The sequence below is a fragment of the Sarcophilus harrisii genome, chromosome 3 (genome assembly GCF_902635505.1).
Source record: "Sarcophilus harrisii chromosome 3, mSarHar1.11, whole genome shotgun sequence".
Lineage (NCBI taxonomy): Eukaryota > Metazoa > Chordata > Mammalia > Dasyuromorphia > Dasyuridae > Sarcophilus > Sarcophilus harrisii.
The window spans coordinates 88,414,434-88,439,259 of NC_045428.1; the positions used below are offsets into that span (position 1 = coordinate 88,414,434).

Genomic DNA, 24,826 nt, shown 5'->3' on the forward strand with positions numbered 1-24,826 from the left:
AGGTTAGAAGAGGTAAGGATTTGAGAGAAAGAAAGATAATGAGCTCGGTTTTGGAAATGTTGAATTTGAGATGTCTTTAAGATACTCAATTTGAGATGTCCAAGAAGCAGTTGGTCATATGAGACTAGAAGCCAGGAGAGAAGTTTGGATTGGATCAGTAAATTTGGGAATCATCTGCATAGAGATGATCATTGAACACATGATTGATTAATGAGATTACAAAGTGAGATATTATATACAATGATTCTCAATATGTAGTCTAGGGATCCCTGGGAGATCTTGAAACCCTTTGGGGGAGTCCTTGAAGTCGAATCTATTTTTATGATACTAGAGTAATTTATTTTCTAATTTCTAATTCTAAATTCTAAATATTGATAGATATAACCATTTAAACAAAAGCTTTTAGGATCATCAATATTTTTAAGAGTATAAAGGGGTCCTAAGTCCAAAAAGTTTAAGAATCCCTGCTGTAGAGGTATCAGACAAGTAAGAGGAAAGGCTGGAAAGAGCAATGTTATGAAAATCTAGAGAGAAGAATTTATCTTAGAGTAGAGGATGATCAATGACATCAAAGACTGCAGGAAGATTTTTTTTTAAGTAATGGATTGAGAAAATGCCATTTGATTTGGCAGTTAAAAGATCATTGGTAATTTTGGAGAAAGCAGTTTCAGCTAAATGATGAGGTTGGAAATCAGACTGCAGAGAAATTGGAATTTAAGAGCAGGAAGCAACCAATGGACATGGTTGTCTCCAATACAGCCACAAAAAAGAGAAGAGATATTGAATGACAACTGACAGGGATATTTGAATCAAATGAGAGGTTTTTAAGGATGGGGGAGACATAGATGTGTTGGAAGATAGCAGAGAAAACAGTAGATTGAGAAACATTGAAAATACTGAGAGAGGGGTTGGAGAAAACAAGACAGGATGGGATCAAGGATGAAAAGAGAGGTTTTTACCCTGGCAAAGGTAAGGGCTGCATCTTCTGGGAGAAAGGTGTGGAGGAAAAGATAATGGAGGAAATGACTGAGTCTTATGAGATGAAGAGGGAAATCTCAGCAAATAACCTCAATTTTATTAATGAAATTTGAAACGTTCACATTTGTCACAATTGAAATTAAAGTAAACTGAGACACCAAGTTCAAATATAAGTTTATTATGGTAATCCATATTACTATAGTAATCTAATAACAAAGTGGATCAACTGTTCTCAAATGAGAGGGTAGCAGAGGGAGTGCCTTGGGAGGTTCAAGGAGGAATAAAAATATTTGAAATAGCCACAGTGGTAGGTGGAAGACTGAATTCATTAGGGAGCTTTAAATGGACTGCCTATTTATCAGATCAAAACCAGCAAAGGGTAAGATGTTGAAGAAATATCCCAAGTTTCTCATGGAAACAAGAACTCGGATTTTTAATATCAATATTTGACTGGTATTGCTATTTGACAGCAACAAAATTCATTTGGAGGAATAAAGGATTTAGAATTTCAAATAATGAAAAATGTAGAAATTAAGGACAATAATATTTTCAGACTATAATTATAATATAAAGTAGCAATTATCTAAAACAATTTTTGAGCTTGTTGGAAGTGAACTTACCACCTAGTATATACATTTTTAAAATAGTTGATTGACTGATATGTCATGATTTTCCTCCATCCAGGTCACCCTCTTTCAGACACACCTCAGTTTATCAATGTCCTTTTTAAAATACAATGCCAGAAAAATAATAAGCTGTGCTTCCAAGAGCTGAACCCCTCATTCCAGACCTGGTTTGATCAGGCCATGATATATAGCAAGGACTATTGCTTCCCTTGCTCCGGACACTTCACTTCTCTTAATGAAATCTCAGCTTAGATCCTAAAGTTTCAAGTGAAGATTGGGGATCACCTTAAAATTCTAAATTTGGTTACCATAAAAAATATTGTTGAAAAATCTGCAGATTGAAATGGGAAAGTGAAACATATGGTAGAACAAATGTGTGTAAATAGGCAGCCCTCTCTGCAGATACATGCAGGATAAACACTGTCCACATTCAGTGGAACAGACACAGAACTCCCACAGCCAGATTCACACATGCAGAGTTGCCAAGACAAATAGCAGTTCTGTTGGACTAAATTGTGTAGCTATTTTAAAAGGTTCAAGTCACCTCTTTCTTGAACCCAGAACTCCTACCACTGAGATGCTTTCAGCCTTGGATACACGGCATAAATAAACATAGCAGCTTTTCCCATGTGTAGTATTCTGCTGGTGAAAAGGCAATAAGTTATACTTGCAGAATGAAACGGTTTCCCCATTATGAGCTTCCTAAATCTGGTGAAAAAGTCAGAGAGCTCCTCTCATAATGCACCCAGATGAGAAACAAGGAAATGTTATGAGCTGAGATCTCTCCTTAAATGAACTCCAAAACCTCCAATCAGAAGGACAGAGAAGGTAGTAAGTGATGATGAGATAGAGTGCCATGACTGAAGAAAAAAATTAAAGTTTTTAATAGAAGGATTGGAAGCTATGCCATAAAATGCCATAATTTCTAAAACTAACCCTGGCTTAATAAATTAAAAAAAATATGAAGCTAAAGGTGAAGTAATATGATGTGCCCACAGACACATTCATGGTAAATAAAAGAAATAAGATCCAAATCCAGATCATCTGACTCAAAAATCACTGCTTTTCCCACTACTCTGCTTCCTTTCTCTCTTCTCTCCTATCAACTTTTGCCTTTCATATTTATTCTCTCGTGGTACCATTTTGTAGCCTCCCACCTCTAATCATCTCTAACTCTCATAAATAACTAACCTAGTGTTGCAAGAAAGCATCAAAGTGAGTTTTTGCTGCTCAGAAAAATTCTCAATCCCACCCCAAAATAATGAGAAATACACCAAAGTAATTGAAAGAAACACGCCTATTCAAAAGGTGGAGAAATCTTTTGAAATAACAAAAAAATACACAAAGGTCGTATGCCCCCAATTGAAGCCCAGGTAGGACATGGCCAGCCTCAAGACCAATGGAAATTGGAGCAGAATTTAAGGTAGATTAGAGCTGTTAAAGGTAGATACAGCAGTGCTATTACTGGGTCTGTATCCCAAGGAAACCATAAAGAAGGGAAAAGGACACACATGTGCAAAAATGTTTGTAGCAGCTCTTTTTATGGTAGCAAAGAATTGGAAAATGAGCAGATGCCCATCAATTGGAGAATGGCTGAATAAGTTATGGTATATGAATGTAATGGAATATTATTGTGCTATAATAAATGATGGACAGGTATTGATATTAGAAAGACTTGGAATGATGCTGAGTAAAACAATCAAAACCAGGAGAACATTGTAAGCAAGATTGTGTGTTGATCAACTATTTTAGACTTGGTTCTTCTCAGCAGTTCAGTGATACAAGGCAAGCTTAATAAACTTTGATGGAAAACGCCAACAGTATCCAGAGAGAGATCTGTGGAGGCTGAATGTACATCAACACATGCTATGTTCTTTTTTTTTTCCCTCGTGTTTTTTCCTTTTTGTTCTGATTTTTCTCTCCCAATATGAATCATATGGAAATATGTAAAAAATTAGTCTACATTATTAACTAAAAGAAAAATGTTGTTTCATATGTAACTGAAAAAAACTTAATGGGAAAAAAAATTCCCTTTGACAATACAAATTTGCCACTTCTTGCCAAATAGTCTCAGAGTTACAGGAAATACTGAGAGGTTGTGACTTGCGAGAGTTACACAGCCAATGTATCTTGAAGCCAGTGTAAGTCTTGAACCTATGTCTTTATGTGTCCCAGACTTGAGAGAAAAACAGAATACCTGAATAAGAGAATGACAGTTGAAACTTTAAAAAAACAAAAAAACTCAGAAATGGAATAATTAAAGGTTTCCCGACTTCCACAGTTTCTGAATAATGAATATGAATAACATGATAGTTTTTTATTGCGTTTTTACTCTCCCCTGAAGGTCTCAAATCAACAAGACCCAAGACTACCTTTCTTTCTTTCCAATGGGACCATGATTCAGGGCTGAAAGCTCTCTTACCCATAGTTCTAAGAAAGCTGAACTTGGATCAGTTGATTTTCTCTACTGCCTCTGAGCTCAGTTTGAGCCTCAAAAGGGATCCCTAGATTTCTTTAGCTCTGGCATATGAGTGATCTCTGTTGTTGTACCAATTTGCTTCCAACTCTTCACAACCTCATTTAGGGTTTTCTTGGCAAGGATACTCGAGTGGTTTTCCATTTCCTTCTCCAGCTCACTTTATAAATAAGGAACTGAGGCAGGATCACACAGCTAGTAAATGTCAGATGCCACATTTCTCACAGAAAGGAGTCTGACTCCAGGTCCAAGGCTCTACCACCCAATCTATTAATTCTCTATTCTCTCCTCCACCTCCCACTCACTGCTCACCTCCTTATAATCTGGGTTCCAACCTTATCACTTTACTGAAAGAGATGTTTGTAAAATGATCAGAGTTCCAATGTGGTGACCTTTTTCTACCATCTACCTCTGATTTTTACAGCATCTGACACACTGTGAAGTTCTCCTTCTTTCTAGCTACATTTTCCTTAATTGGCTACTGATGCTGCACTCTCACGGTTCTGCTACCTCTTTGATTATTTCTTCCAGATTCTTTCTGTGATTTCCCAATCCTCTTGACATCATTTCAACAAGAAAACCAAGGCGACTACCTGCCATCTAGGGGAGGGAGTGGAGGGAAGGGGGCAGGAAATTGGAACAGAAGTTTTTGCAAGGGTCAATGCTGAAAAATTACTCATGCATGTTTTGTTAATAAAAAACTATAATTAAAAAAAGATAAACCAAGAATCTAGCTGTGGTCCTCTTCTTTTTTTTCTCTATATCCTCTTCCTTGATGATCATTCACTTCCATCACTTCAGTTATTGCTTCTAGACTTGTAAATCTACATCTTTACTTTTATCCTCTTTCCAAAAGTTCATTTCCAAATGTTGAATCGTCTGCTAGTTAATTGCATGTAAATGTCTCACATACTACACTCACCCACTCCAAAAATGAACTCTTTCCCCACTAAATCTGCCCTTCTTCCTAATATTTCTGTTTTTAGCATTACCAACCTATTAGTCATCCATCTTATAACCTCAGATACACTCTTAATTCTCCAAACACCAGGTCCAACTACTCTAGTCAAAGCATCATTAACTGCCTCTATGCTAACTTCTCTTGCTCCCTCTTCCCCCTTACTTTGTTTGGAAAATTAGAGGCAACTAACTAGTTCTTACAGATCTTATGCAACATTTGTAATGGCTATTAAAAAAAAATCACCATTATGTGATCAAGAGCCTTGAAGACTGACTGTAAAATTCTGGGAATATTTGTCTCCACCATACTTGGAAGCATGCTTATCACTTTCACCATTGCATATTTTAAAAACTGAATTGTGCCAGGAAACAAACAGAAAACACCAATATCATTTCCTTCTTGAGAAATTATCACATCTTTCACAGTCCCTTTAACAAAATACAAAACAGTTCACTTATAAGCATTTTCAATGGACAATGGAAGGTCCAGAATCATCATACTCCAGGAGACCAGGAGAGAGCTTTTAATAGAGTACTTGAATTCAGATGGGACAATGATATGAATTTCCATTGTTTTCACTGAAAAGTGAGAACTTCTAACTCTTGTCAGCCATATAGATCTTTACTAGTTGGCCACATTTCATAATAGGGTTGAAGATAATTTTTTTGTTTACCAAAGGATTTTATACCTAAGATGATGGGAAGAGACACTGAGCATCTCAAAAGAGCTTTATCCTCTGTGACCATCTCCTGCTCAAAATCTATGGCAACCTTACAGATTTCCCTCTCGCTTGTGAAGTGCCTCCATGATGGTGTGCTGGACAGATGGGGGAAAGGGTAGCATAGGGAGTAGCTATATATGTCCATAATATGGATTACATGATCTCTTACAATATCAGTATCACAGCCAGAGACAAACAGGGACAGTACAGTCTGAATGGCAATATATGTAACTTAAATACACTCTCTTCTTGATTTCCTTTGCACACTGAATCAGAAAATTACCAAGAATTGAGATAAAGAAAGCATAAGAAATGAAGAATAAGTTGATAAAATATGTTTTGCCAAATACAAGTATCAGAGGGTGATAGTCAGATTTTTTTTTTTTTTAAAGAAAATGCATTGCTTGTGAAATATTCACTACAACACTTTTGAAGTATAAAGTTTGCCCCCTAGTGGGGAAACAATGGATGGTTATACTTAAAAGTAATAAGACTATAATTATCGCTCTAAATAATTTGTAGACACATTACCTAAAATTCTTAGCAAAGTGTTTCAGGTTGGCAAGTATTAGTTGTCTCCTGCCCTCAAAGAAGTTACTTATTTGTGTGCATTGAAATTAGTTCCTAGAAAAATTGTTTTTTAGTACAAAATGTTCTTCAACCAAATTATGAAATCTGACCAACTGACAAATATCTATATGGCCATGCCATGTTATTTCATGTTATTATAATGCATCCCTGCCCGGCTGACAAGATGTAGAAGGAGCTTTTAGCAAGAACAATGGAAATTCATATCATTACCCTACCTGAGTTTACAGTTCACAGAAAATCAGTTTATATATTATTTATAGCAAAATAATTGTGGGTTTTTAACAAGAAAGAGTTTGTGGGATATGTTGAAAGGTTGGAGGAAAACTGATTAAGTCCTCTACTTGACCATAAATATTCCTTAGATGCTCTTCTCCTTCAGAGCTATAAGAAATGCAATACTCCAAGTTATAGATTGCTATACCAATCAAGTTCTATGTGCAAAGAAAGCACTAATAAACACTGGTGAAAAAGGGTAGTCTCTAATTTCTGGATTCCTCTTTAAGTTCTCCAGAACCAAAAGCTGCCCTCCTAAGCAAAAAGCATTGCCTTTTTTGGTGTCAAACATAAATGCTCCAAGTCACTCTAGCCTTCCTCCTTCTAATGTCCCATTCCCTAGGATTTGTGGTGTGACAAGAATATTTGACCTATCAGAGATAGCTTCATTTTGAATTCTGAATCCTTATGACCCAGTACAGAGCTGTGCAATTGATTTTCCAAGTTCCACTGTATCTAAGCAGTTAACAATGACTTGAGAGTCATTTTACCTAGTTAGTTATATATAGTACCCTCCTCTACTGTGTTCAAGGAATTTTAACAGAATTCTGTTTTTACTCTCACTGAACCATTTGAGGTACTCAATTTCAGTTTCAAATTTACTAAGACTTTGAAAAAGAAAATTTTTTTAGAATACATTTGCCATTTTAAAAATTTAGAACATAAGGTTGTCATGCAAAAAAAAAAAAAAAGATTTACACAATTAATTTCTTCTTGTTCTATCTTCAGTGTGTTACATCTTGAAGTGTATGAGAGGTAATTTCACAGAGAGTCCTGGCTTGAATTCAAGCCCTGTTTGAATCCTGTCTCAGATGCTTAATAAGTGCCTGACCCTTGGTAAAAGCCTCAGATATTCATCTGTAAAAGGCAAGGGTTTGGAGAAGACGGTGGATAGGTTCAAAGGTAAAGAGAAACGTGGGACCAGGGACTGGTCTCATCATCCCTGATCTGCATTTAAGTGATCATGAAGACCTCTCCCAAGGAGTACAACATCAATTAGGAGGCATTTGTGCTCAAGGAGAAGGCCACGACAAGCTCTTTTTAGTATCTAATTTATAAGTCCTAATAAATGTGGAAGCAGAAAATTTATCATATATGTCAAAAAGTTAAAAATTTCATTCATATGTATCATCAAAGATTTTAATCAATCAACATCTGATAGGAAGTTAAGAATGAAAATGACTGGAAGAAGCTATACCTTAAAATAATATATAATGTTTTATAATTAGCCAACCTAATGCTACATACCCCACTTCCACAATCAAGACCTATTCTACTAAAAAAAGCTGATAAACTTTAGGCTCTTAACTTTTCTAGAAGTTCAAACAGATTATGTTAGAACTAACACATCTATCCTCTCCAACCTGGAGTAAATAAAAGCCTCCAATGTACTTGGTCTACTTTATGTTTAAAGCCATCACTGATATGTGTATCTCAACATCATCTTTGTAGTATCAGGCGTTGATTTTCTGTACCTTTATGAAGTGTTTATCTTTTTTATTAATACAAAATTAAGCGACAGGGACAGTAAAATGAAAATTAATATCACATACATATTATGAGATTGTTTTAACTTGTGGACCCAAAATATTTTCAGTTAAATATGCATTTCACTGTTGTTCGGTCATTCAATTGTGTCTGATTCTTTGTGATCCCATGTGGAGTTTTCTTAGGAAAAATCCTGGAACTGTTTTACCCTTTCCCTTTCCAGTTCATTTTATAGATGAGGAAACTAAGACAAATAGAATTAAATTACTTACCCAGACACAGTTAGTGTCTGAGGAAGGATGTGAACTTAATTCTTCCTGACTCAAAGCCTGGAGATCTATCTACTGTACCACCTACCTGCCCATACATGATGATTCTATCTTTTTTATTACAAGGTTTTATCATTCCATATTTTTAAAAACTTACTTAACTTTTCTGAATAAAAACTTTATTTATTTCATTTAAGATAATAAAATGATGAAATTGAACTCATTAATGATCTTTAAAATCACTTATTGTTCTACATCTATGAACATCTTAAACACAACCAAATAAAAATTGCATCATCTTTTATGAAAACGTCATTACGAAATTCAAAATTCAATTAAATACCAGTCCATAGAAGTTCAGCTTTCAAAAAGTTAAAATCAATCAACTACAACATGGTTAGGTATATAGGAGGAGGAGAAGGGTTGGGAAATTAGCTGACACATTTTTGCAAATGGAGCTTTACCATAAACTAAAACTTTTCTTTTTTTTTTTTTTAAGGTTAGACAGAGGAACAACTAAATTGGCACAATAGAGAGGGCACTGGCCCTAAAATCAGGAGGATGTCAGTTCAAATCTGACCTTAGACACTTAATACTTCCTAGCTGTGTGACTCTAGGCAATCACTTAACCCTAATTACCCCAACAACAACAAAAAAGGTTAGATAGAAACTAATGAACATTCATAAAATGATTCAACAGCTACATAAGGAGCAAAATACAAAGCAGTAAGTTGGAAACTCTAGAAATTTAAATATATTGGATCCCTAGGTGACAATGACCCTCCACAACTTAAAATGATTTAAGACTAGGTTTTTAACACCTCTGAAGATGAACATTGTACAAAACAAATAATATTCTATGATTGTGCAACTTACATAATAAAAAAAGCCAAAAAAAACAACTGTGTACAAAATAATTTATTACAGCATTACATTGGTTGGCATAATTTTACAGTTTTTTTAATCCAAAAATTTGGAACCTAAATACACAAGGAAAAAAATAAACCATTTCTATTAGAACAGTTTATTTGTCTTAATAAAATCTCCCCTTGCTTTTGCCTTAAAGGGTCTAGTTAATATCACTGAAATATTTACATAGCAGAAATAAAAACAAAGACACTAATTTTAATTTTTCTGTACAGGCCAAAGTATATTTTAAGGTTTGAGAGCCATTTCTATAGAATGAAAAAAGCTAGATTGTTGAGCAGGATCATATTTTATTAGCAAAACTAATCAAAGCTTAAACATTCATTTTGCTATGTGGTATGTTTGGATGCATTCATCAGTTAATGCACCACACACACAGAGTAAGAAAGTATTTCATTATAATTTTGAAAGTCAGCCTACTGTCTCCCCTTGAAGAAAAAAATATAAAAAAACACTCTTAATAGAAATTGCTTAGTAGTACTGAAAGCAATTTAATGAAGAAAGCATTATATTTCTTGGCTATGCCTTGTATGAAATATGTAAACTGACCAATGAATTTCTATGATTAAGGGGGGAACTAATCTCCAAATCCTTAATCACTAAATGACAAAATTGGAATATTTTGGTTAAACTGTTAAATTAACATTTCTGAAAACAAAAGAAGGGCATTGATATTTGCACAATACCTCTCACTAATAATAAGTTTAAAATGATAAATCATGAAAAACATAAAGAAACAATTCCAACTTATAATTTTTAAAAGACATCTCTATACTTCTCACAATAGGGTCAGTATTTTTAAAAATCATGCAAACAGCCAATACATTCATAATAATGTGCTTTTAAAAAACCTATCAAGAAGGATTAATATTAAAAACTCGAAATAAAATGCAGTGGGAACATTGGTATTATATCTAACATAATTAGCTTTGTCCAATGTTTAAGTTTAATCAGTAAGAAATGATCATATTTTTGTACCACTTAGGTGAAAGCTGTAATGCTCATAATTTATGAGCTCTGTTGATAGGACAAACTGTCCAAGTATAAACAAGACAAATGGTGATTACAGATAAGACTTACATAAACAGTGGCAGTTGGGGGTCAGGAAAAGAACAAAGCCTTAATGGCATACTCCATTTTTAAATTTTACTACCCAAACATTTCACTTAATGCCTATAGGATATTAAAATGCACCCTGGAAAAAGAACTCTGAATTGAATCCAGTCATGAGATTATAAGTCAATTTTTTTAGGATATTCAAATTTCATTCGCCATCACATCATGTTTAATAGTTGTATGGTTTACTGATGCAGTACTAGAATTGTCCTCATTTGTAGGAGGCAGAAAGGCAGGTGAAAAGGGAAACAGTTTATGACATGCCATCCGGTATTCTTCATACTGGGTATTGCAGATCCCAAAACTGCCGTCAATCAGTGCCTCAAAAACTTTTGTTAAAGTCTAAAGAAAGAAGATTTAAAAAATATAAATTAATAACATCATCTGCCAATAAGCTGTTTAATCAAACTCAGAATTTGTATACTGAGAAAACCAAGATGAATCCCATAGACTATACAAAATTAAGCACTATGCCTCTCTATAATTAGAAAAAAAAATTTTCTATAAAAAGATTGCTAGGAATCAAATTGTAAAGCATTGAGAAAAGCTATGCAGTTCCAAAAGTATCCTTAAATAGCAAAAATAAAATACAAAGAACTAAAAATGTGAGTGCTTTAAAAAAAGCCTTCTTAAACACATTTAAAACTCTTCTAGATTATTTTGTATCTATAAATATGAATACAAATTTGAAAGTTCATCTCAACAAATATGAATTGAGCACCTGTTAAGTGCAAGGCCCTCTATAAAAGTGATAATTCTCTTGTCCCCTGGATACACAAAGCTTATAAAAGGGAATTACAATTTCCATCATGTTTTAACTAAGAGACAAATTGTGCCTATTGCTCCAGGACCAATCTAATTAGGGAGGGGTTTGGGAGCAGTATGCTGGCCACTAAATAAAAAATTCTCTGGCCATGATAATATGTGGAATAAAGAAAATGTAAAAATGACCTCAGTTTTAGTAGGTCGTCTTCCTGATTCTTCAATAATAGTGACAGAGTGGAGTGGCAAGGGGACAAGGGAGTCACTTTAGGAATAATCTTGAAACATTAATAAAATTATTCTCTGTGAAAACTTTAATGAGAGGACACACTAAAACCAAAGCAAGTAATATTGTTGTTCTCATGAATGAAACCAGTAGACTCAAATGAAATTCCAGCTAAATTTTTTTTAATTATGTAAAGGATGGCTCTCTGAAAGATGGAAAAAGGGAAGGTTAAGGGTTATAGAAAGAAATTGGGCAATGTCAAAAAGTACAAACACAAATTTATTTTTAAAATAAATAACAGGTAATGGAGGAGGGGGAATGTTGTATCCTGCTTTCTAGAGCTCCCAAGTTGGGGTAACAAAACCTAACGTTGCTTTCTAGAGCCCCCACGCCAGGGTGATGAAAATACTGTGCTTTCTAGAGCCCTCAAGTTGGGGTGACAAAACACACCGTTGCTTTCTAGAGCCTCCACACTGGGGTTATTAAAATATATCTTCCTAGTGAAGTGATGAGGCGGGACTTCTGAGGATGGTGGAAAAATGGAGTCCATTTATTTCAAGGACTTTCCCCTTTATATAATGTAACAAAAACAATACTGTGCACACATAGGACCACATAAATAATTTGCTATTGTATGCTGTTAGCCACCTGGTATCGCTCTTCCACTTGAAAAGTATCACTTTACTTCAATCTCAACACAGGTTGTCACCACCACCACCCCGGACTTCTCAGGAAGGCTGAGAGCCCTTAGGGAAGATGGGGAGCCGAACCAGACATTGTTAGCAGATTCCTTCCGGGCTGAAAGGTCTTATACCTTGCCCAGAGTTTCCCACTGACTGTGACCTTCTACAGGGGAGGATTTATAATTATATACTCTTCTCAGAGGAGAATAAAAAAGTTAAGTAAGCTGTTGGACCTGTAGCGAGAAGAAATAACATTTCAAATGATACTTGATCATTTAGCCTTAGAGGAACAATGTTAAGTATGAATAAAATATTACCATGAAGGTAACTGTAGATTATGTGTCACTATGTATGGTGGAGGGTAAAGTAAATGAATTCCACAAAAACAAATTGACAAAATTCTCCAATCTAACATATACTTTGATAGTTGATGGACTCAATATGAAAGCGAGCACTTAGGGAAAACAACAAAAATATACTGTACATGCAAAACCAAAATATTTCTAAATAGGTACATGATTTAAACATAAAAGGCAACTTCATTTTTAAAAAATTGAGAAGTAAGGAAGATATATATAGTAGGGGGATTGGGAGGGGTATTTGTATAGAGGTATTTGTATTTGCACAAACAAAACCAATGCAGCTTATTAAGGGGAACAGGTCAAGTAATTGCAACAAATTTTTATGAAAAAGTCCCATTTCCAAGATATGTGTAGCAAATTTATAAGAAAAATAATCATGTCTCCAATTGACAAATTAAAGGGATATAAATACAATTTTGAAAGGAAGAACTCCAACCTATCAATAGCCAAATGAAAAAATATTTTAAATGACTAATTAGAGAAATGCAAAATACAGCAACACTAAGATGCTACCTCACCCCCATCAAACTGGAAAAGATGACAAAAGAAAAAATAACACATGTGGGAAGGGGCTGTGAAAAAACAAGCACATTAATTAATGCATTGCTAGTAATGCTGTAAATTGGTACAGCTCCTCTAGAAAGCAAATTGGAATTATTCACACACACACAAAAAAAATCACTAAATAATACCCTACACCAACAATACATCATGTTAGTAATGCTGTAAATTGGTACAGCTCCTCTAGAAAGCAAATTGGAATTATTCACACACACAAAAAAAAATCACTAAATAATACCCTACACCAACAATACATCACTAAAACTACACCTTAACGTGGCTCTCTTCAACAATGAGATGATCCAAATCAGTTCCAACTGTTCAGTAATGAAGAGAACCAGCTACACCCAGCGAAAGAATTATGGGAAATAAGCGTGGACCACAACATAGTATTTCCACTCCTCCTGTTATTATTGTCCACTTGCATTTTGGTTTTCCTTCTCAGGTTAAGGTGAAAATATTTTCACCTTATTTCTAAATCCGATTTTTCTTGTGCAGCAAGATAACTGTATAAATATGTATACATATATGTATTTAACATACTTTAACATATTTAACATATATTGGACTACCTGCCATTTAGGAAAAGGAGTGGGGGGAAGGAAGGGAAAAGTTGGAACAGAAGGTTTTGCAAGGGTCAATGCTAAAAAATTACACATGCATATGTCTTGTAAAAAAAACGCTATAATAAAAAATAAAATAAAATATAAAAAAGAAAGAAAAGAATAAAATAAAATAAAACTGCATCTTAAAGAAACCAAAGAGGAAAGAGACTCATATGTCCACAAATAGCAGAAAAGCTCTTTTGTAGTGGTAAAGAACTGAAAATTAATAAGTCACTCATCAATTGGGGAATTGCTAAAGAAATTATGATACAAGAATGCAATGAAGTAAATTGTGCTTGTAAGAAATGATTAATCAAGAGGTTATTTCAGAGAAATCTGAGGATACATGTATAAAGTGATGCAGAATAAAGTATGTAGAATCAGAAAAATAATTTATCCAATAATACTATAAAGACAAACAACTTTGAAAAACTTTGAAAGAACTCTTGATAAATTCGGGGACCTACCACAATTCCAGTGAATCAGTAATAAAGTAATCTCTGCAAATCCTGACAGAAAGATGACATAGTTAGGGTGCACCATGATATATTTTTGGATATGGCCACTGATAGAATTTATTTTGCTTGATTGTTAAAAGGGTTGGGTTTTTTTTTTGCTTTTTTATTAACTTTTTTTTTTATTCTCAACTACATTTTAATAACTTTTTGTATTCCCCATAATGTTTTTTGGAGGTTGGTTTTTTGTTTTTTGGGTTTTTTGTTTTTGCTTTTTTGCTGAGGTAATTGGGGTTAAGTGACTTGCCCAGGGTCACACAGCTAGGAAATATTAAGTGTCTGAGGCCAGATTTAAACTCAAGTCCTCCTGGCTTCAGAGCTGATGTTCTATCCACTCTACCACCTAGCTACCCCTTCCATAATGTTTGAAAATGAGTCTGTACCTTTACCCAGTCCTCATTAATCTTAGAGCTTTCCCTCTAGGACTACTTCCACTTTTTCCTCTATGAATCATATATCATCATATATATAATATTTCCAAGGCAAAAAGAGATAAATTTACAGCCAAAAATACTTGTCCTGCAAAACTAAGTATAATTCTACAAAAAGAAAAACAGACCTTTAATGGAATAGAAGATGTATAAACATTTCTGATTAAAAGACTTGAGCTGAGTAGGAACTTTGAGGAAAAAAAAAAAGACTAATTCAGAAAAGCTTAGAATGGTGAATCTATTTGAGCAACAGGATAGAACATTATTAACATTCTTATGGGGAAGAAGAAACAAGTGTTCCTTCAGAGCCTTAAAATCTTCAAAGAGTACTAAGAAAATTAAAGAGTAAAAACAGAGCTATGAATGAGCTACTTCTGTTTTGAAGGTTGAAGGAAGAAGAGGAAAAAGGTTAAAAAAAAATAATGTTGTAAAGAAGAAGAACTTTCTATTTCTATAATTGCATTTTAGGAGGAGAGAAAACAGAGATGAAAACAATGGGTAGGGGTGAGAAGGCATCATATGAAATTCCTTCTTAGCTGACAAGTACAAAATTAAGAAAAACCATGTCCACACAATTAGTATGGAAACACATTAAATTCAACAGTAAACAAGCAAAGTTAGGGACGTAGGGTTAAGAAGGAGGATAATACCAGAGGAGAACACTTCCAAGCAAACTCTAAATCCAACTTCATGATCCTGAAGGATTTTTTAAAAGGCAAAGAATTATTATCTAATGGAGTGGCTGCGATTGACTCTAAAAATTGAGAAATAGCTAAACAATACAATTCTAGATGTAATGGCATACTATTGAGATGTAAAAAACGACACAAAAGAATATTGGAAAGTATAAATTGACTCAGAGGGAAGTGAGCAGAAGCAGAACAATTTATACAAGGACACAAATACTGTAAAAGCAACAACTTCAAAAGATTTAATGCAATGACTAACCATATCTACAGAGGACCTAAGATAAAACATATTTCATTGGCCTCTTAACAATCAAGAGAGTCATAGTGCATAGAGACAAATATTTTTGGATAGGATCACTGTGTGGATTTGTTTTGTTTGACTGTTTATTTGTTACTCAGGTCTTAACACATTTAAAGCAAGCAGTATGAAATGGGATTATTTCATATATTTAATCCTCTCTTAGTGTTCTGCTATATATAGGGAAATGCTCTCTTTTTGGGCAGGACAGAGAGGATTAGGTAGGAGAGAACAGTCTTCAAATTTAGAATAAAAAATTGTTTTTAAAGGGAAAGAGAAAGGAAGGCCAATGTCCTGAGTACTAGACACTACCAGTATTTGGAATGGATGATAAATTTGGACAATGTGAATCTTTTTTTTGTTTTGTTTTTTGACAATGTGAATCTCAATGAATTCAAAGACTTTTGAATGATGGCTATAGAGGGAAAATCTGGAAATGGCAATGGGGAGCAATTAAGTCATATAGTATAAGAGAGTCCAGCCAATATGAGAAAGATGACATCTGATGCAGATGAGGCAAGGGGAGGCAGGTCTCAGTGTCAGACAATGGAAAAAGTAAAAGAAGAAATCAAGATATATGTGAGAAAAAAAGAAAACATTTAGTTGCATCAGCAGTTATAAAAATGAAGGTGTACCTTCACATTTTTATCTTTTATCGTTTCATCCAATCTCGTAGCAATAGCAATTGCTTTCTCTTGTCTTGATTCATCTAGGAAATACATCATTTTAGCACCTAAGATCATAAAATATAAATACATTTAAAGAAAAGTATAAAACACACATTATTTTTCTGATTTCTTTTATAAATATATTACCCAAATCACTAGTAGCCAAACAATTATGGCTAGCTTGGTGTTCAAGTCCCATCATTGTTTCAATTAAGTAGGCAGATACAAAACAAGATTTTTACTAATATAATTAAATACAGATGCTATTCTAACCTTTTTGTGACCACTAGGCTACCAAATTAATAGAATAAAACAATAACTTGATAAATCGCACCCAAAGACTTTAAAGTTACTAAGTCTATAAGAGATATTTAATTAACGACTCTTAAACGAAAAAAACAAAAAAACAAAAATACTAAGCCTGGTAGCAGCTAAGTGACGCAGTGGATAGAACACCAGCCCTGAAATCAGGTGGACCCTGAGTTCAAATCTGACCTCAGACACTTAACACCTCCTAGCTGTGTGACCCTGGACAAGTCATTTAACCCCAATTGCCTCAGCCAAAAAAACAAAACAAAACAAAACTACTAAGGCCTACCTGAAAGTAGATGCTGAATAGAGGTAGCATTATGCTTGAGAAATTCTTCATTAAAACTTTCCAAATCTTTGTTAACAAAGATTTTCTGCATTTCTTGGGTTAGGACTTTGTTCACTATTTCTGGAAGATTACTATGATTAGAAACTGAAAAAAAAATTTTGTCATTAATTAAAATATCCCTAGAGGTATGTATCATACACAGAGACACAGACATACAGATACACACAGACACACACACACCTTCCTCTCTCTCACACTCTCTTTCTCCTGTCCAATAAGACAACAAAAGTAGTACTGGACTTATAAACATCATGGTTTCTGGATATGTTGATATATGCATATCGATATGTGTACATGCTTGTATGCATATATAAATAAACATCTTATTATGAATTTATAGCTATTCTTTAAGAAACACAAAGAGTAACATAAGTAATAGAATTATTTCTCACTTTATAAACTTATGATCAAAACACTTTATCTTGAGCCACTAGCAGTGTATATGGTGTATCCTAATAAATAGCCAGCCTCCAAGTCAAAAAGAACTCTCAAACATATTAGCTATCTTGATATTCAGATCCCAAAGTTGTTTAGCTGCTTAATTTCCTGGAGCGCTTCCAGTTTCCCAGGACTTTAAGATGCAGAGCTGATGCTGAAATGCACGAGTACAGGGAGTGACCTATACCAATGAAATAATTGTCTATGCCCCATACCTGCCACTACTACTATTTTCGATATTCTAGTATTTGTCTGATGAATGTATTTTTATTTAGCCACAACTATTTCACTCAAAGAAAAAAAAAATCTAAAATAAGGGAAATATGGATAGTAACCATTATACTTACCAGAACTAGAGAATTTAATTAAACACTCATGTAGCCATGGGTTATTACGGTTAATAGCAAAAGCTCTTTTGACCGACTGCAACATTAACAAAAATTTTCCTGTATCAGAAAATTAAAGAAAATCATTCAGAATATTTTATTTTTGACATATTTTAAATAGCCTTTCCTCCCTGCCTCCCAGAACATTCAGTTTATTATTTTCTCAAGCATATAACAAAACTAGCTATGGAGGACAGACAATTATGAATCAAAAAGAGACTTCCTGATCCTTCATTCTGAGCAACTATTTTACAATGATATCCAACAATGTTGGGCAAGTGTTAGAAAACTAAGAAAAACAATAAATTCTGCATTTTTAACTTCTTCATCCAACAAAGAAAATCCATGAATATATTTTCCTTACTTATATTATTAATTAAAATGGGGACAAAACACTATTAATCCAAATACAATTTCAAAATAATCAATTTATTTTTAGCCCATTCTCTTAAGCTGTTCCCAATGACATTACATTTATTGCATGTCTAATACCCTCTCTGAAGTCAAGTGGAACATTCTTTTTAGTCAAATAATCTTTACTTGTCTTTAATAGGAGAGATGATTATTTAAGTTATTTGGTATTGATATTTTAAAAAACTATTTGACTATAAGTTTTTGATAAGAGACCAAAATGCTTTGTTAAAGACTTTGCTCCAACAAGGTGTCTCTCATCAAGAGTCCTTGAAAAATATGAAAGAGACAACCCTCCTCAATAACTACTCAAATATAAACATCAAGTGACGCAAAATGGCAACATATATGCATCAAAGCTTGTACCACTGCTTTAGAGGGTACCCAGCAAAAGTCTCCATGGAAAAAGATTGCACATAGATTGTTAAGTCCTCCAGATATTTCTACTCATGAATAACGCTCTTTTGACTACATCAAGCCCAGCCCTGGAATACCTGAAATTCATATTTCAATATCTTTCAATATAACCATAATTTCAGCAATGATGGTATTGCTTTTAATAATGCAGATCACAACCCCCAGGTCTTCCCATCCTATGCAACTCTTTTATATATCTATCATCTCACATCTGGAGTATATCCACCTAGATTTCTTAACACTGAGTAGATATCAATAGAATACTTGGGTTATCACTGGATTTTTCTCACTCTAGCAATCAAGTTTGTCTGAGGATATCCTTTGTCATTTTTCCTACTATAATTTTATAATGTTAAAATATATGTAATACACATGTTATCTGTTTTAAAATTCACTCAAGCTGATCATTCTCTCTTCCATTAATTACTATGTAATTTTTCCAATTTCGATTCTTCAGAGAATGAGGTAATCAATCATTCAGAATCATACATCTTTCCTGGAAGAATAGTGGAGTTAAATGGCCATGTATTTGTTTCAAAAATAAAGCTTAGGTTCACTTTTTAAAACCTGCACAATTTTCCAGCCTGCTCTCCTCTAATATAATACAGGGACCATCTCACTGTCTACACAGAATTTTTGCCCAAGATGCATTTATTTATATATAAACTCAATGGGTTGTCCATCTAATTATATATCAATATAGAAAAAGATATTCTTTACCCTCTTGAATTTTCTTGTGCCATTAGGAAAAACTTATTTGAGAATTATGAGTCTTAATTGGGCAGATCAGAAACCTTCCAAGGCCCTGATAAGATTAGCAGTATCATCCACAAAATGTCACTTCTAGAGGACACTGTGGGACAAAGAAAATCCCTTAACAAGTAACAATATCACTGAAAACTTGCTATCACAGTGACAAACACTCCCTAGAAAGCAATCACCACTAATTCTGATATATCCTATTACTGGTGCACATTTAAAATACTATTAATATTTTAATTAAGCAGTTGCTCTGTGATAAACTGCCAATTAATTGATATGATGACAACCCTAAAACATAGTTTAAAAAAATGCAGCACAAGATGTTTTCCTATGAAACCAAACTGGCTTCATGAACTAGATGAACTAGACTAAAACAATCAAGATAGCCTTTTCTTTTTTTTTCTGAAACAAAATGTGCTAGGAAGAGAGTTTAAGAATCACAGCTACAAAACAAAGGATAGTCTTACTATCTCGACACTGTTAATCCCATGTATATCTTTGAACAAAGAACTATGAGACCTAATAGTACTACGCATACAGTCTAAAATTTTAAGAAATAGCAGTTGTAAAAATATAATACATTTATAACCTGTTCATCCAATTTCCCCAAAGATTAATAGCAATGAGAAATAGCAATAATTTGACATGAAGATAAATGAGCCAGTGTTAGCTTGCATGACTCTTCAAATTTAAAGTCTGCCAAATCTAAATTAAGTTAGCTCAAATGACCTTGGAGAAAAAGAAAATAAGATTTTTACATAACATTTGGGGCATAAACCCCAAAGATGGTTGAGTAAAATTTCTGTGCTCTACATTCCTTAATATTTGAATTTCACACACCAATAATATCTATGGGCACTAACAGATTTGAATATATCTAAGTCCTAAAATGATCTATCAATCATAACAGAAAACATTTCTGATGCAAAAGAGAATTTGGAAATAGTAGTAATGCAGGCAGGGAACAAGCCCCTTTTCCTGGACAATTTTGCCACATCAAATGAGTTCTGACAGTATGAAGTATTTCTGCCATACAATGAACAAAACATTTTAATCTGAAGGGAATACTGGGGACAGGGGGCTGGGAGGTGAAAGTGAAATGACTTCATTTTCTGAGTTGGGTGGCAGCAGAATAATCCTGACAATCAATAAAGGGGAAGACCTGGCTAATATCCACTAAGAGAGAAGGGACGGGAGAGTAATTCAGATTGGAGAGCAGGGGAATTTCCTCTAAATTACTGGAGAAAAAAAGTCACTGAGAATAATTGGCCTTAACAAATTGGAATGAGGGGGAAATTATAAAATGTTGGCTTAAAGAAAGGATTTGATCTGTAGAACCATAAAGATGACGATGGAAAACTGGACTGGTCTTGTTTCTGAATTCAATAATGATTATTACAATTAAATGACATCCATTTTAACCAAAATCCTGCATAAGTTAAATATTTTAACATTACAAAAGATTAAAAATATTCATTTGCTCTGCCGATTCAGATACAACAAATAATCCAAAGCAAACATCCTTAGCCAACTCATAGGTCCATGTGACAACCATTTTCTGTCTGTTTACATATAGAATTTGTACAGAATGCCAATTTGCTGATTCATTTCAGATGTAAATTATGGACATTTTTGCTTATTTTTCCATAATGTTTTTTGATTGGCTTTCACTATAACTCACTTCTTACCATCTAGAATAATTCTTTCTAAGGCAATGCCACTAATCTTTGGATAGAAAACACTATCTACATCCAGCAAAAGAACTATGGAGACTGAATGTAAATCAACACATGCTATGTTTCACTTCTCTTTTCTGGTTTTTTATTTTTTCCTCTTCCATGGTTTTTCCCTTTTGTTCTGATTTTTCTCTCCCAACATGATTCATAAAGAAATGTGTATTTAAAAAGTTAACATACATGTGTAACTTTTTTGAAAATAAAAATAAAAGATATTTTGTCCTCCCCCCCCCTCCCCCCATCTAACTACATTCCCAAGGAATGTATTAAATAGAACTAAAAAATACAACTTTAGTACTACCTCTAGGTTCTACAGTTTAGGAGAGCCAAAGGAACTCATCCAGTAGAGAGTGCCCATTAAGTATTCTCATCAAATCACTAAAGAAGAATGGTTAGAGAACTGGTAACATTTAGCCTAGAAGAAACAAGACATGAGATGATAGAATAGCTATCATCAAATACATTTAAGACTGACAAGTGAAAGAGACTTATACTATATGGCAGCAGTGGTAGAACTAGGAAGAATGGGTGAGAAAGTAGATTTCTGCTCATTATCAGCTAGAAATGCCCAAAAAAAGAATGTTCCCTCTCACAAAACAGTGAATGCTCCACTGAAGCATTTCAAACACAGGCTGGATAACCATTCTGGAGCACTGGTGTAAAAAAAAAATCCTATGACAAGCAAGGAGTTGGCTAAAACAATTGCCGTGGGTTAAGGTCTCTATGAATGTGAAAAATCCAATTGGATCAGGGACCTCATAGATGTGGATGTTTTCTCCAGCAACAAAGACAACAAGCAATCCATCCATGAATGCCCATCCTATGAGGCTTTTAATCCTATTTTCCCATAAATTTGCTACAGGAGGCCTATTCAATGTGCAGGATGTCTCCTTTGTTTTTTTCGGGCATTTCTAGGATACCAGTGGGACATTCTGGATGTTCATACCACCATCTCTTCCTAACAAACATTTCCCTGGCAGCATTTTTTACTTGGGCTCTTCTCTGAAGTTTCTCCTTGGTTTATGTTGCAGCCTATTAACACTTACCATGAGCCTCTCTACAGCTCTCTGCATGACATTCAGTTTGGATTCTTCATTCTTATTCCAATTCTTCACTGTAATGTGAAGGTGAGTCTGAGTTCTCAAAAATTACAATAGCAAAGCATAAGCTCTGGGAGGCTCCAACAGGCATTGAGTATGGCTTAAATTTATTAAGTATGGTTTTTGAAGAATGACCTTGCTATAAGTACAAAAAGCCTCATCACCAGGCTAGGTATCTGGTAATTAATTCTTTGCCCATGGCAATCCATGAAACAATACACTATAAAAATGGATAAAAATGATAAATTTGTGTGGTTCCTAAAATAATCAATGACTAAAAGAAAACAATACTTTAAGTCACCTTACCTTTTCTAAAATATATTTCAAATGCTAAAAGATGAGTGTCTATGTTATCAGCAGCAAGAGTCTTAAGTGGTATAAGGAACTTGATTGCTTCTTCTAAAGGATTTTCTACCTGTTTAGAAGGAAAGTAAATGTCATTTAAAACAACACTTAAAACTGATTTTATGTTCTTTTTTATTCTTTTTTAATATCAATCATTTTCTCTTAGAGCTCTTTTTTGTCCCATTGAACCTTTCTTTCCACCTAAGAAAAGCAATTCAGGAGAGCCAGCCTAGAAGAGTGGCCACATCTGACAATACATTACAACTTTCTCCATACAGAGTCCCCTGCTTTTTAAAAAAAAACAGGTGATGGGGCAGCTAGGTGGCGCAGTGGATAGAACACCAGCCCTTAAGTCAGAAGGACCTGAATTCAAATTTGATTTCAGATACTTAGCACTTCCTAGCTGTGTGACCCTGGACAAGTCACTTAACCCCAATTGCCTCAGCAAAAGAAAGAAAAAAGAAAAATAGTAGGTGACCAGGATGAAGCTCTCTGAGAAAGGAGAGGAAATTCTGATGACATAAACACACACACACACACATATACATACACTCACTCACAGACATACAAAAGAAAGGTTGGGGTTTCTAAATGCTTGATTAAATGATCGCTCTGCAGTGTTTGTTTAAACTATAAACCAGTCTTCTCTTCTCCAACAGCTTTCATTAATGGAAGAGACAACATTCAAATGATAACTATGCACAAACAAGAAAGACACAGCATCAATTGGGAATATAATCTTAAAATGAAAGACATTAGTATTAAAGGGAATCTTGCAGAAAATGGGATTTTAGCTGAGAAGGAAGTCATGAAAGCCAAAAAACACAAGAAATCCAGGCTTAAAAAAATACAGGGAGTCACGAGATGGAGAGTTATGTGTGAAGAACAACAAAGAGATTGTGAGAATAGAATCAATTGCATTCTTTGTGATATTACTTGGAATTAACCAGAGAAAGCATCTCTCAATTCTCTTCTTGAAGTACTCATAGAGTTAAAAATCTTGTATTTAATTTACAAGCTTTTGGTCTCCCTGATTTCTTATCTCTGAAACTATGCTTTCTACCATCTCCTTCCTTCTGTCTACCTTTGTACTGAAATTACCAAAGATTAAACTATATGAAAATTTATTTTGGAGGGTCTTACTAAGTTCTTATTGTAGTATTATTATATTAATTTCTCTATCAGCAACTACCAACTACAACAGATATCAAAGCATAATATGCAAGTATCTTCATGGTCTTTTTGCAAAGAGTTATCATGAGTTCTGAATTAAGAGATGGTAAAATGTTTTTCAAGAAATGTTTCTTATTGCCTTTGGATGTAAAATAAAGCCAACTTTTTAATATACTTCTTTAGGGAGAATTTAGCTACAATTTCCTTTGGCTTCTAGTTTCAGAGTATTTACATCCTTAAAGTATTTAAAACTGTGCAACTGTGAAAATAAAGTGATTGCTAAAGTGTAAAGCATAAAGAAGGAAGTCAGAATATATCTGAAGTTTACAAAATACTTGTTCAAGGCATTAATTTTTGTTATCAACTGACACTCAGTTTTATCAGTATTATTACTGATGTGAGAACCACAAAGTGACTTTTAAATCAAAAAATAAGTTATGTCACTTGCAGAGCAATTTATTCTCTAGAAATGTCAGAGCAAAGAGATGTTATTGCTTTAACATGTTTGTCTCACCCTTTCAAGTTTTTCTGGTACTAATTCTTCCTTGGGACCATTGGTTTCTTCTTCTTCCTCATCTCGTTTTTTCTTTTGATTTTTTTGTTGCCGTTCTCTCTCAGCATGCTTCCGCTCTTCTTCCAATTTAGCTTTTTTCTGGGCTCTTCTCTGTTTGCTGAGCATTTTCTTTAATTCTTTGGCTGAAAGGTTTTCTACAAATACCAAAGTAAGCAAAAAATTGTTATTAAAAGTTTTATACAGCGAAACAATATCATTTCACAACATTGTTAACTGAGCTTATGTAAGCTATGGGCCTAATTTTTTGATTCAAGTTTTTATAGACTATAGATGCTGGTTCCTCAGATATGCAATATACAAAAAGCTTTATATTTTTGATAGTGAGGAATTACATGATATGTATGCATGAATCCAATAAAGATAAGACTATATAACGTTTAATATTCCTTAGATATCAAAAAGTTAATGTTAGATTATATTGTAATAAAATCTACAAATATCCAAACTATGGTTTTCTATTCCTTTGTCCTATTTTACAAATGACTTTTTGCTTCAAAAAATCTTTTTATGTTATTCACTTCCTTAAATTTCCTAAATCATGTTAATTCTTCTCTTAAGTGAAATAATGAACTGAGTATCTGTTAAATTATTCTCTACATT

At 33.9% G+C, this 24,826-nt stretch overlaps 1 protein-coding gene across 2 annotated transcripts in view; it reads right to left on the reverse strand.

The window, feature by feature from the left end:
• Window positions 1-9,283: 9,283 nt before the first annotated feature.
• The window catches only part of NAA16 (N-alpha-acetyltransferase 16, NatA auxiliary subunit), a 102,707-nt gene continuing 87,164 nt past the window's right edge, over window positions 9,284-24,826 (reverse strand). The window contains exons 15-20 of one of the 2 annotated variants that reach the window (XM_031958443.1): window positions 24,167-24,360; window positions 22,441-22,549; window positions 17,670-17,768; window positions 16,825-16,968; window positions 16,194-16,291; window positions 9,284-10,768 (exon numbers count right to left, since the gene is read on the reverse strand). In XM_031958443.1, the coding sequence (XP_031814303.1) occupies window positions 10,568-10,768; window positions 16,194-16,291; window positions 16,825-16,968; window positions 17,670-17,768; window positions 22,441-22,549; window positions 24,167-24,360 (845 nt within the window). In that variant the 3' untranslated portion in view covers window positions 9,284-10,567. Of the gene's footprint in view, window positions 10,769-16,193; window positions 16,292-16,824; window positions 16,969-17,669; window positions 17,769-22,440; window positions 22,550-24,166; window positions 24,361-24,826 lie in introns of those variants that run through there. The other variant, XR_004232814.1, reaches the window with a different exon arrangement.